The 12,704-nt window shown below is 37.1% G+C and overlaps 1 protein-coding gene across 7 annotated transcripts in view; it reads right to left on the reverse strand.

The window, feature by feature from the left end:
* The window catches only part of KCTD20 (potassium channel tetramerization domain containing 20), a 39,058-nt gene that overhangs the window by 13,568 nt on the left and 12,786 nt on the right, over nucleotides 1–12,704 (reverse strand). For 4 of the 7 annotated variants that reach the window (XM_006050399.4, XM_006050400.4, XM_006050398.4 and 1 more), the window contains exons 2-3: nucleotides 3,406–3,459; nucleotides 418–623 (exon numbers count right to left, since the gene is read on the reverse strand). In XM_006050399.4, coding sequence (XP_006050461.2) covers nucleotides 418–577 — 160 coding nt within the window. In that variant the 5' untranslated portion in view covers nucleotides 578–623; nucleotides 3,406–3,459. Of the gene's footprint in view, nucleotides 1–417; nucleotides 624–2,104; nucleotides 2,258–3,405; nucleotides 3,460–12,704 lie in introns of those variants that run through there. The other 3 variants (XM_006050402.4, XM_006050401.4, XM_025270891.3) reach the window with 2 other exon arrangements.

A 12,704-nucleotide genomic window follows, 5' to 3' on the forward strand; every position in this document is an offset into this window, starting at 1 on the left:
TGGTTACAGCTAGAATGTGAATCTCCAAACCCAAGACTATTTTTCTTATACTATTATCACCAAGTTAGATGTACTAAACTGATTAAGTAAATGGAGATTTTAAAGCAATTATACTCTAATTTAAAAAAGGACTTCTCTAGCTGTCCAGGGGTTACGACTCCGTGCTTTCAATCCGGGGTCACAGGTTCCATCCCTGGTTAGGAAACTAAGATTCCATGTGCCACATGGCACAGCCAAATAAATAAATTTTTTTTAAAGTGGAGATTTTTTGGTAATAGCTTTATATAATTGTGATATGTAAGCTAAGCCAATTAACTGGATATATTATTTAGAGTAAGAACATTTATGCCTTCTGGGAGAATAGGTGCTCAGGTGTCAGAGAGCCCTCCAGACTAAAGAAAGAGCTAATCATCATACCATCATTCCTGGGACCTAGAGGATAAGTAAGATTTTGAAGACCAGAAGAAGCTGGACCGTTTGCTTCTTTTTCTTGAGCTGCAGCCGAAGCTTCATCCATCAGGCAGCTGGCCTCCTGCCGCAATAACCTGTCGCTCTCAGTGCCGCGGTGAACATTCATCCTTGGACTGTGTATCCTGAACTGTCTGCTTGATCACAGGGAAATCCTGGAAGACAGCAATATGCACAATTTAGAACTAACTAGAGAACTCTCAGAGAGTTCTTATTCTTGTTTTGAGAAGAAATGACATCTTAAACATTTCTGTGATTTTATACTGAGAGGAATTGGGCTGACTTAAGTTGTATTTACCAAATCACAAAGAACACTGATAAACTTGTTACTAGGGAATAATTTTAAACTTTATTTATAAACAGACATCAAATCTACTGACTTTGCCCATATTCACATTCAATTCTGCGTATTAACTGGTGGTAAAATAACTTGGTGGTGTTTATACCACAGATTCACATAAGGGACAGAGAGTTCAAATTGTCAATTAAAGAAAACCAGCCCATATGTCTCAAAAACTTGAGAGGTACATTCCCCAACAGTTGAGCGCTAGGGAATGAGCAGCGCAACTACAGTGCTAGTGTGACAGTTGAAACCGGAAGTCATGGGCGCTAAAAATAATTTTTTTAATAATAAATTTAGGTATGGTGCTCGAGTTCTCCTTTGTAAGTTCTCTCTTTCACTTTCTGTACCTTTTGCCTGACCCCTATCTAAAATTACAACAAGATGTCACTGGTTATGAGCCTAACTCTCTCCAGCAGCGCACAGCCGTGGTGAACGGCACCTCCCGAGGCACGCCGTGCGCCGCGCAGCCGCTGCTTGGGCAGGATGGCCGCCTCGCGCCTCTCTTCTGGGTGACCACCCTGCCCGCAGCCTTTCCACCCTCCGGGGCTGCCCAGCGGCCGCAAACATCCCTGAAAGTCATCCTACTTAGCACGTTCACTGTTATATTCGACTGGGTTCCACTAGGTGTTCTGATAGAAGAGGCATATCACTAGCAATGCTTATGCCTGAGGGTTGCATGAAAACAATATAGGAGGAAGAAGTTATGCTTTAGGAAGAAATTTCATCACTAAGATCAGGAACATGTTTTAATAACAACTCTGAATTTCCTGACATGCAAGCACGTAGAGGTGCCAATAAACACTTTAAACTGTGCATTTGATTTTTTATAACTTCATAATCTATATTAGTACATTTTTGAGCATAACGATTGATCATTTAGTCCTGTTTTAACTTGCACAAAATATCAATATAATAATGAGCCCTTTTTAAGAAAGGAGCCAGTACAGATGCCTGAAAGCAAATAATTTTAGAGAGACACTTTCACAGTTGATGAAATCTTAAATTCAGACAATAGCTCTTACAACGTAAGGCACACTGAGGAGATAAAGTGAACGTTCTGTTGGAAAACCTGACAAATGGCTACAGCTTTTTCCAGATTACCCTTTCTTAAAGAAAAATGTATTTATGTATTTACACAAAACATGTGGCCCCTTAAAATTGATCCCTAGCAACTGGTAAAGTCAAATAGAATCACCACTGCCTTCAAGTTTGACTCAGAAGATGTCAAAATGAAAATCAAGTCTAGAGAATAAGATAAAGAAGATCCATGAAACTGGACAAAGCATTACTAACACAGGAAGGACCAAAAGGCGGTCTGCTTCTGTCAGCTTAACTGGTTTTGAACCACGTTCCACTCTGTGTACTGGCGCTGCTTAACTCTTCACTAGCTGCTCCAGAACCAAGTTCAAACTTCTTTTTGTTGCTCTCCAAAATATCTCTTGGAACAAAACAACTTTGGATAAACAGATTTCTTGAGAATCCGCACAGACTAGACCATTATATGTTACTTCATTTATTCCTTACAATGTGTGAAAAAGTTTCATTATAATAGACTATAATGAAAACATTTTCTTCCCAGTCTATGAATAATACCAGGGCTCAAAATTCAGTTTAACTTACAACAATGAATTAATAAACAGAAAGATATGCTTGAAAATTAGCAGGGGCAGGTATCTCCAATGAAGAAAAAGAAAGTAACCTGCTGAGCACTTGACAAGCATTTTATTTGTATTTAGTTAATTTTTATTATAAATAAAACATGAAAATTCTCCCTCTTAGGAGCCTGGTAGGCTGCAGTCCATGGGGTCGCAAAGAGTCGGACACGACTAAGCAACTTCACTTTCACTTTTCACTTTCATGCATTGAAGAAGCAAATGGCAACCCACTCCAGTATTCTTGCCTGGAAAATCCCAGGGACGGTGGAGCCTGGTGGGCTGCCGTCTATGGGGTCGCGCAGAGTCGGACACGACTGAAGCGACTTAGCAGCAGCAGCAAAAGAATTCAAGCGTTATACAGGTATACTATAAAAGCATATCATTTGTAAAAAACATACAAACTATACATTCTCACTCTGTAATATGCTTTTTTTTTTTTTTTGAAATTAACATTCTAAAGCCACCCATGTTAGAAGACACATCTATCTAGTTCACTAATTTTTAACTGCTGTGTAATATTCTACGATTCTGCTTTCCTATCTATGAATTAAGTTGTTTCTAACTATTACAATGTTTCAATAAATAGGATCAGCGTGTACCATGAAATTCCAAGAGAGGACCCAATTTGCAGTTTCTCCAAAAGAATTTGGCCTCAAAACATTTTTTTTCCCCAAGAAACCGTCTCAGGATTAATGCTTAGTGGCACACACTTTAAGAAACCACCATCATTTCTCAAAGTCCCCTATAAACTAATTCTTCTATAATCCTAGAATGACAGAAGAAAACACTCTTGATCTATGAAATCTAAGAAGCAAACTGACAGATACTGAATTCTTCAACAAGTAACAAAGCAATGAGTTTCAACATTTTGGTAAGGGTCTGCTCCCCTTCCAGGATGGATGTTTCATTCAACTTTGAATGTATATTTTTATTGCCTACCATGGCTCATTTCTGTAACCATCCCCCAAATGCATCTTGGTCCTCAGAATAGATCTAAGAAAAAAAGAAAAGAAAGAAAGAAATAAGCAAAGCACTTGAATATAGTTCTCCATTGCTACAAAACTGTTTGTGGCCAACACAGACCTAAAAGTCATAACAGTATACAATGATAAGAACCAAAGGATCATGACACACCCCTGAACTGAACTCTGTAACAGTAACTGAAGAGACTGCTTCAGAAAAGAACTAGGAATTACAGATATATAAATAATGGAACTCTGACTGTATAGCTGTGAAACAAAACAAACATCCAGCAAGCCAGCTCAAGCATCATTTCCACACAGTATGTAAAACCATGTTTTAAACACTCTAAAGAGCTACACAAATATATATATTTATCTATTTTATTATCTATTATTTATCTATTCTGTATTATTTATCTATTTCATAGGCCTCCTGTGAAGGCCCCTATTTTGTTAAAGAGTTGCTCTAGCAGACCCGGAATGGAAAAACCTTTATTATAATCTCCCCACCTTGGAAAATTTGTGTACAATCTTTGATAGTGGAATTTGCTCCATATAGTCTTTGCACCTAAAAAAAATGACATGTTGGTTTCTCCCTAGAACATAGTCCCTCTCAAGTATTAATCCATAATGAGTCTATGTATTTTCTTCTTTTTACTTACAATTCCCTAATCAATTATTTATGAAGAAAACGAGATTATGGAAACGTGATTTGTGTAACTGAGTTCAGATCTTGCAACTGAACTATTCAGATTTTGAAAATGTAGTTAGAATGCCTATGGGGCCAAACTTCACATGGACAGATCTCAAAAGCATAATGCCTTCAGACTGCTAATGATACGAGGGTATAATCTTTTACAAAGTAGGATCCTTTTATACTTCAGGACCATGCCTCCAATCTATGTAAAAGCTGGATGGTAAAGATGAGGCAAGATGCCACAGAATTTGGTAAACAAACCAATCTACCCTTCATCTATACTCCACACTTAAATTTAGAAAGTAATTACATTGCCAACCTTCATTCCAGACTGACAAATCCTAGTCCTTTCAGTCTGTTCTTATGTGAAAACCACTACATTTGTTTAACTATGTTAACTGCTTATCATTGACTTTGGTCTAGTTCCGTTATGCTTTTTTCTTACTTCACAGCAAGGAGAACTCTGCTAATGTGTTCTATTAAAGGGGAATAGGTTTTCCAGTTGTGCTTCACATGTGCTCTCTGGTGATGATACCCAGGATCTCTGGAATAGGTTAAAAAGGGGTGAAGGTGAGGGGAGAGACAACAGAAGTGATATATACGATCTAAAAATGTCCACAAGATCTCCTCCTAGGATGTTACTGATAGCTAAGAGCCTGCCATCTTCAAGATGGAGGATATATGTTTAACCCAACTCCACTGAAGGTTTTCTTTTCACTTCCTTTGCGTGTGTATTCTTAATGTTCAAATCTCAGAAGAAATTCTGTTTTCTGGTTTTTCTTTTTCTAGGTTATTTCTAAAAATATTCAGTGAGACCACTCCAGTATTAATAAGCCCATATAAAATCTATCCATATGATTTCTAAATCTCATAGTTTCCCCACAGTATGTTCCCAAACCCATAATAATTTAACAAAGAAAAGAGACCTCTGTTGCTAGGTTATTTTCGCTGGGTTCTCCCTTCCCTCACACTTGCTATCTTCATCAAAGAAGTCTAGCAGACCGCTGAGATGAACACTTCTTAGAGACCTCGTTACACTGCTCCCCAAATATGATTCTCTATCATGGCTCCACTTCTTACAGCTGCTGCCCTGGGCAGGCTTCTAGGTCTATGTCTCAACCTCCTCACTTGTAAGAGAGGAGGATAGCCATTAACCACACAGGGCTGATACAAGGGATGAAATGAGGCAATTTCTTATCGTGCTTAGTATAATGCATGGCACACAGTACTCAATAAAGTTGACTATTGTTATTCCCAAGCCATAGAATCTGCAAAGAAACTTTCAGAAATCTAATCTTATTTGAAACTGAAACAACCCTCGGAGAAAGACAGTAATTATCTTCACAACAGGTTTTAGAACGGTTAGCAGCTTTGCCTAAATCACAACTGCAGCTAAGAAGCAAGGGCAGATTCCAAACCTAGGTCTTTTGATTTCCATATTCTTTTCATCTAATCATACTGCTTCCCCCAAATCATCCTGCCTTTCATCCAGTAATGATTCTACAAGTTTTTCCTTCTATTGCTTGTCAGAAAGTAAAGAGAAAATCAGTAGTTTCCAGGGTCACTGTTGGCTGTAGTTCTTATCAAATAGGAGTTATAGTCATAATCCAAGAATCCTGTGATAGAATAATTGTATTTTTCAATATATAAAATAGCATCAGTGTTTTACTGCTTATAAAGCAATCTATGCTCAATTAAAAAAAAGTCAATATAGAAAGATATAAATACTTCAAAAATCAAAGCTGTGGTAAAATACATGCACATGTATCTTTGGGCACATATTCCATTATATCCTTGGAGTAAACGCCTAGAGATACAATTACTATAGAAAAACGTAAATAAGTTTTGATGTATACTGCCAGACTGTCCTTTATAAACATACCAATTTATACTCCTTCTGGCAGCACAGAACATCCATTCTCCAGAACTCTGGCTAACAGCATATCAACCTTCCTCATCTTTGCTAGTGAAATAGTGTGAAATATGATAGCTCATTTTAGTGTGGTCATTGAAAAGTCATTCACTCTTTTTAAAATTTTTAATTGGAAGATAATTGCTTTACAATATTGTTCTGGCTTCTGCCATACATCAACATCAATCAGCCAGAGGTACACATATATCCCCTCCCTCTTGGACTTTCTTCCCTCCCACCTCCCACCCCATCCCACCCCTCTAGGTTGTCACAAAGCAAAAAGTCATTCATTTTCATCAACACTTGGAAAATTTCACCTTTAAGAGCCTTAAAAGATTTCAGTAGGCAGGGAAAAAAAATCCCATGCTGGGTAAACACTGGGTAATAGCAGTGATATTCATGTCAAGTTTGTCGGGCTTGATGAGAATCACTGGATGTTTCCATGGCTTGCTCTCATCTCCTTGGAGTATAAATGACAAGGTATGATGACAAGACCACCCACTGCTGCTGCTGCTTAGTCGCTTCAGTCGTGTCTGACTCCGTGCGACCCCAGAGACGGCAGCCCACCAGGCTCTGCTGTCCCTGGGATTCTCCAGGCAAGAACACTGGAGTGGGTTGCCATTTCCTTCTCCAATGCATGAAAGTGAAAAGGGAAAGTGAAGTCGCTCAGTCGTGTCCGACTCTTCGCGACCCCATGGACTGCAGCCTACCAGGCTCCTCCGTCCATGGGATTTTCCAGGCAAGAGTACTGGAGCGGGGTGCCATTGCCTTCTCCGAAGACCGCCCACTAGACTGAGGCAAAGCAGTTTCTGGCTTTGGTGTTGTTACTATTGATAATTAAGCCTCACCACCAAGAAAACATTCTTTAGCGTCAGTGTTTTCATCCATAAAAATGGGATGATATCAGCCACTACAAAGCTAGATAGTCCTTTCTCAATTAAGATGTATGGGAAAAAAAGCATGAAGTGCTATACAAAAGCAAGAGACACATCTGTTATATGAATCTCCCTTATACAACTGCTTAGTTACCATTTATTGGGCTCTTGAAGCACGTCATCCTCCACTTTTGAATATACTTTCTATGTTCTATTGTATGGTTCTACTGATTTCAGCTACGTTTCTTTCTGAGTCAGCAAAATGACACATGGTACTGCCTTTAGGGCTTCCCCAGGGGCTCAGGAGAAAGAATTCACCTGCAACGCAGGAGATGTGGGCTTGATCCCCAGGTTGGGAAGATCCCCTAGGGAAGAAAATAGCAACCCATTCTAGTATTCTTGCCTGGGAAATCCCATGGACAGAGGAGGAGCCTGGCAGTCTATAGCCCATGGAGTCGCAAGAGTTGGACATGACAGGTTAAACAACTACTACTTTTAGAATTCTCTGAATTATTTTTTGCCTCAGTTGCCTAACTTGCCCTTTGAACCTGACCTTTTGTGTCTTTCCACTTTTCCCTCAGGAATTTGTTATTGTTTAGTTGCTAAGTCCTGTCCAGCTCTTTGTGACCCCATGGACTGTAGCCCACCAGGCTCCTCTGTCCATGGGATTTCCCAGGCAAGAATACTGGAGTGGGTTGCCATTTCCTTCTCCAGGGGATCTCCTCGACCCAGGGATCGAACTCTTGTCTCCCACCATTGGCAGGCTGAGCCAGCAGGGAAGCCCAGTTAGTATAGATCTAACAAAATCCAAATGGCTAACCAACTAACTGCCTTAATATATTCTCAAGAGTCCGTTTTTTCCCCACACTGATTTGAGATGGCACTTTAATCAAACACTAACATAATTTATGCTTGGTCTGGTTTTTAAACTCTGTTCCACTGATTAATTTTATTTGTCAATACAATTGTCCAATTTAACAATCTTGACATCATTTTTCTGTCATTTATCTAGAACTTCTAGAATGGTTTTAAGTTGTCAACAGGGAAATTTTTTCTTTTAATCTTTAAAATTATATCTTAACCACTCACTTTTTTTCTGCAGTGATTGCTAGTTTAGAATTATTAAGTTTCATAAAGCATTAAATTTAATGGAGATGGCAGTTGCACGCATACCAGTTTATTACTCAGAATGTAGCTCTGTTTGCTCTCTTACTATATGGAAGTAAAAATTTGCTTTACCCAAAAATATTACTGCCATAATTCATTCCAATGAAATATTTTTTAAATGTGTGGATAATTAGATGTATTAATACTAGAGCATTTTTACTATTTATAAGAGTGTTTAGTCAAGTTTTTAATTCAAAGTAAAAATGTTTATTTCAGCTATTTTAATACACATAAATACATTATATACTTTAAAGATAAGTTAGGTTAATATTGCAGCTATACTAGAATACTTTTCTGTGCAAGATTTTGCTTTTCTTGAATACTGGTCAAGGTTCATACACCTGCCTTTCTTATATACTCTTCCTGTGGGTCTAAGCAACTATATAATTAATCCCTGGTAAAGATCAATTCCCTTCCCTTAACTCTTTTTTTTTTTTTCTTTTCAAAGAACTAATGCTATGAAATGTTCTCCCATTTCCCATACCATTTCCTCATTAAGTCTCAAATTAAGGGAATTGACAAAGCAATCTATGGCATGTGTAAACACTAAAAAAAAAAAAAGTTAGCTATTATTACTTTTTATATACTCAAAACCAGCTTCAAGCCTATAAAAATCTTCAAAGACCTTATTCTTTAAATCTCTAATTGTTTCTTCTTTCCTGCGTTAACACCTAACCTCAACTTTCATTCATTATCTCAATTCCAATACCAAAACCTCTCAATTATCCGATTAAAAAAAATCGTCTTAGCATTAAAAAAAAAAAGGTACACATTTCGAGCTATAAGATAAATAAGTGCTGGAGATGTACAACATGATACAGATAATTAACACTGCTTTCTTTACCTTACCTATGAAGGTTGCTAAGGGAGTAAATCCTAAGAGTTCTTATCACAAGGAAAAAAGGAATCTTTTTTTCTATTTGTCATGTTTCTATATGAGATTTATGTTCCCTAAACCTACTGTCATATCATTATGTATTTAAGTCAAATTATGTTGTACATCTTAGACATATACAGTGCCATGTGTCAATCACATCAATAAGTGTAGAGGGAGAAAACTGTATCTCTGGGTATCTGTATTTTCATAGAGATCAAGTACTAGAGTCCTTATATATCCATTTGCAGAGGCAATAAAACTCAACTATGATACCACTGTTAACTCTTAATTCCAAACATTTGCTGGTAACATGTTATTTCTATAAACCAAACCTGTAGTTTTAGAACTAAAAACTATACATCTTTCTAATGGACCTTTTGTACTGACTAAGTGCTTTTATCAGCTAGGTTTCTTTTTTTTTTTTACATCTCTCAAAACCATGGAGAAGTTTCTGGTAGTCTCTTCAGATTATCAACAAATTAGTCCCAACATATATATTATAGCCAGCACGTTTACCAAACCCCTACTGTGTGGAAGGCACACTGTGTGCCGGTACGGAGCAACACAAAGGAGAGCGATGCTCTCAAGGGTTGGCCTCAAGCTCCCACTGAAGAGGTGGGACTATATGAACAAGACAAGCAACTTCAGGTAATAAATACAGAACAGGTGGTTCAAACCAGCAGTTCCAGATTCTCGGGCCTATTCTTACAATGAGTCTGGAATTTGTGATTAAAAATTAAAAAGTCAACTTCTTAGGCAGCTCTTATGCGGCACTCAGGTTTGGGGATTATAAAATAAACACAGAAGTTGGAGCGAAAATCACCTCTAGACAGTGTGGTTGGGAAAAGGAAGTCTTCATATGAGATAAAATCTGAGCTGGGCTCTGAAGCAAAGATTTTCTCCTCAACATTATTTTTTTGAAACTTTTCAAATCTACAGAAAATTGAAAAAATTATTATAACCAGTAAAATCTTATATATCCTTCAGATTTACCAATGATCATCTGCTCCCCCACCACACAAGTTTTTCTGAATCACTTAAAAGTTAACATTACAACACTTCATCCAAGTTACTTCAGCAAGCACATTCTTAGAATGAGAACATTCTCTTAAAAAAACACACAGCAGTATTGCTCTCACATCTAAGAAAATGAACATTTGCATAATACTAATATATAACCAATAATCAAATTTACTCAATTGGCCTAATATTTTCCTGCATAATCTTTTTTGGGATCCATAAGTCAATCAAGGCTCATTCCTTACATTTGGCTGTTCTGAGTCTTTCATATTCTGCATCCTGCTGTCCCTACCGCCACAATTTGGGCGACAGTTGTTTTACATGAAATTGACTTTTTTAAAAACGTCTAGGTCAGAGAAGGGAACCCTCCTACACTGTTGGTGGGAATATAAATTAGCGCAGCCAAGTACAAAAAACAGTATGGAGGTTCCTTAAACTAAAAATAGAGGTATCATATGATCTAGCAATCCCACTCCTGAGCACATATCCAGAAAAGACAAAAACACTAGTTCAAAAACAGGCACGTACCCCAGTGTTCACAGCAGCACTATGTACAACAGCAAAGACATGAAAACAACCCAAGGGACCATCAACAGATGACTGGCTTAAGAAAGTGTGATATATAGATACAGATGTGTGTGCGCGTGTATGCACGCGCATACAAACACACATACACACAAGCATACTCCTCAGCCATAAAAAAGAATGAAATATTGCCATCTGCAGCAACATGGAGGATAGACCTAGAGAATTTCATACTAAGTCAGAGAAAGACAATTATGATACCACTTACATGTGAAATCTGAAAAATAATACAAATGAACCTATATACAAAACAGACAGACTGCCAGACATGGAAAACAAACTTTGGTTATCGAAGCAGAAAGAGGAGGGGTGACAAATTAGGAGAACAGGATTAACAAATACAAACTACTACATATAGAATAGATACGCAACAAGGATTCACCATCTAACACATAACTACATTCAGTAGCTGATAATAATTACAGTGGAAAATAATCTGAAAAAATATATAACTGAATCACTTTGCTGTCCTAATAAAATATTATAAATAAACTATACTTTAAAATTATTTATACTTTAAATATTATTTAAATAAATATTTAAATAAATTTAAATTTAAATAAATATTTATACTTTAAAATAATTTAAAAATTATTTTAAATTAAAAAGTGTAGGTCAGTTCTAACATCCATCTCATTGTTTCCATGTGATGTGATACAAGTTAAATTTTTTTTAAACAAGAATACAGTTGTGCCCTTCAAACTGCCATCACATCAGAGTCACGTAATGCCAGGCTGCCCCACTACAGGGAATGTCTGATTATGTGGATAAAGTGGTAGCAACAGCTCTTTCTGTTGTAAAAAGAGATCTGATATCCTATCTCCCAGTAACTTTTCACCCAGGGGTTTCAGCATCTATTGATGATTCTTGCCCAAACCAATTATTAATACATTTACGTTTGGGACTACAAAATGATGACTTTCTAATTTTATCATTCTTCCTACATTTACTGTCTAGCATTCTTCTGTGAAGTAGAACTACTACTTCACTCTCCCTGTATCTTCCTTTTTAAGTTTAATTATGAACTCAAAGATTTGTTTTAATCTAATGCATTAAAATGATCCATTACCATCTTTTTTTTTTTTAACTTCTCCAATAACTAACTTCTCCAGTTATTGGTTCAAATTGTCTCAGGTATGGCTAGTGGGATTCCCTTCAAGCCTTCATCTGTCATTTAAACACAATTCTATTGGTTTTTGGAGAAGGCGATGGCACCCCACTCCAGTACTCTTGCCTGGAAAATCCCATGGGCGGAGGAGCCTGGTAGGCTGCAGTCCATGGGGTCACTAAGAGTCAGACAAGACTGAGCAACTTCACTTTCACTTTTCGCTTTCATGCATTGGAGAAGGCAATGGCAACCCACTCCAGTATTCTTGCCTGGAGAATCCCAGGGACGGGAGAGCCTGGTGGGCTGCTGTCTATGGGGTTGCAGAGTCGGACATGACTGAAGCGACTTAGCAGCAGCAGCAGCTATTGGTTTTTTGAGGTTACTTCCTATATAAGTTTTCTAAGCTCACCTTTCACCATCTCTGACTCTGACTTACAGTCAGCCAGTTCTTCTTTTTAATGGACAAAAGCATTTATAAATCAAGATCTGAACACCAGGTATCTTATCTATTGGGGTGTTACAGTCTACTGAAATGCTTTAGAAGCAAACCTGGAGATTTTTTAAAACACAAACAGTTTATACTGATATTTTCACCTCAAATTTGACATTATGGTTTTTCTTTACTTATTTTATATTAGTACTATATCTTTTCTCTCACAATGAAAATCTTGGCTCATAATTCAGTTTTAAAACTATAACATTAATGTTACTAACATTTAAAGCCACTAAGTTTAAGTGTCTTTTGGGGGCTAATTCTTTTTGTCCTTGAATTACATTTCACTAGGGATGTATCGTCAGCATGCTATGTTTATTTTTAGTTATTTTATTCTGTATGTCCTGTAATTTAGCTTCATTTTTGTTTTTTAATCAATTATAGCTTATTTTTCATTATTTTAATTTTTGATTATGTAAAACATTTACATGGTTCAAAAGTTAGTGTTACAAAAAAGGAATGCTCAGAGATATCTCTCCCTTCCCCTCCAATATTTTCCTATCTATTCCCTACACATAACTAGTTTTATTAATTTGTTTATC

The sequence above is a fragment of the Bubalus bubalis genome, chromosome 2, assembly GCF_019923935.1.
Source record: "Bubalus bubalis isolate 160015118507 breed Murrah chromosome 2, NDDB_SH_1, whole genome shotgun sequence".
Classification (NCBI taxonomy): Eukaryota; Metazoa; Chordata; class Mammalia; order Artiodactyla; family Bovidae; genus Bubalus; species Bubalus bubalis.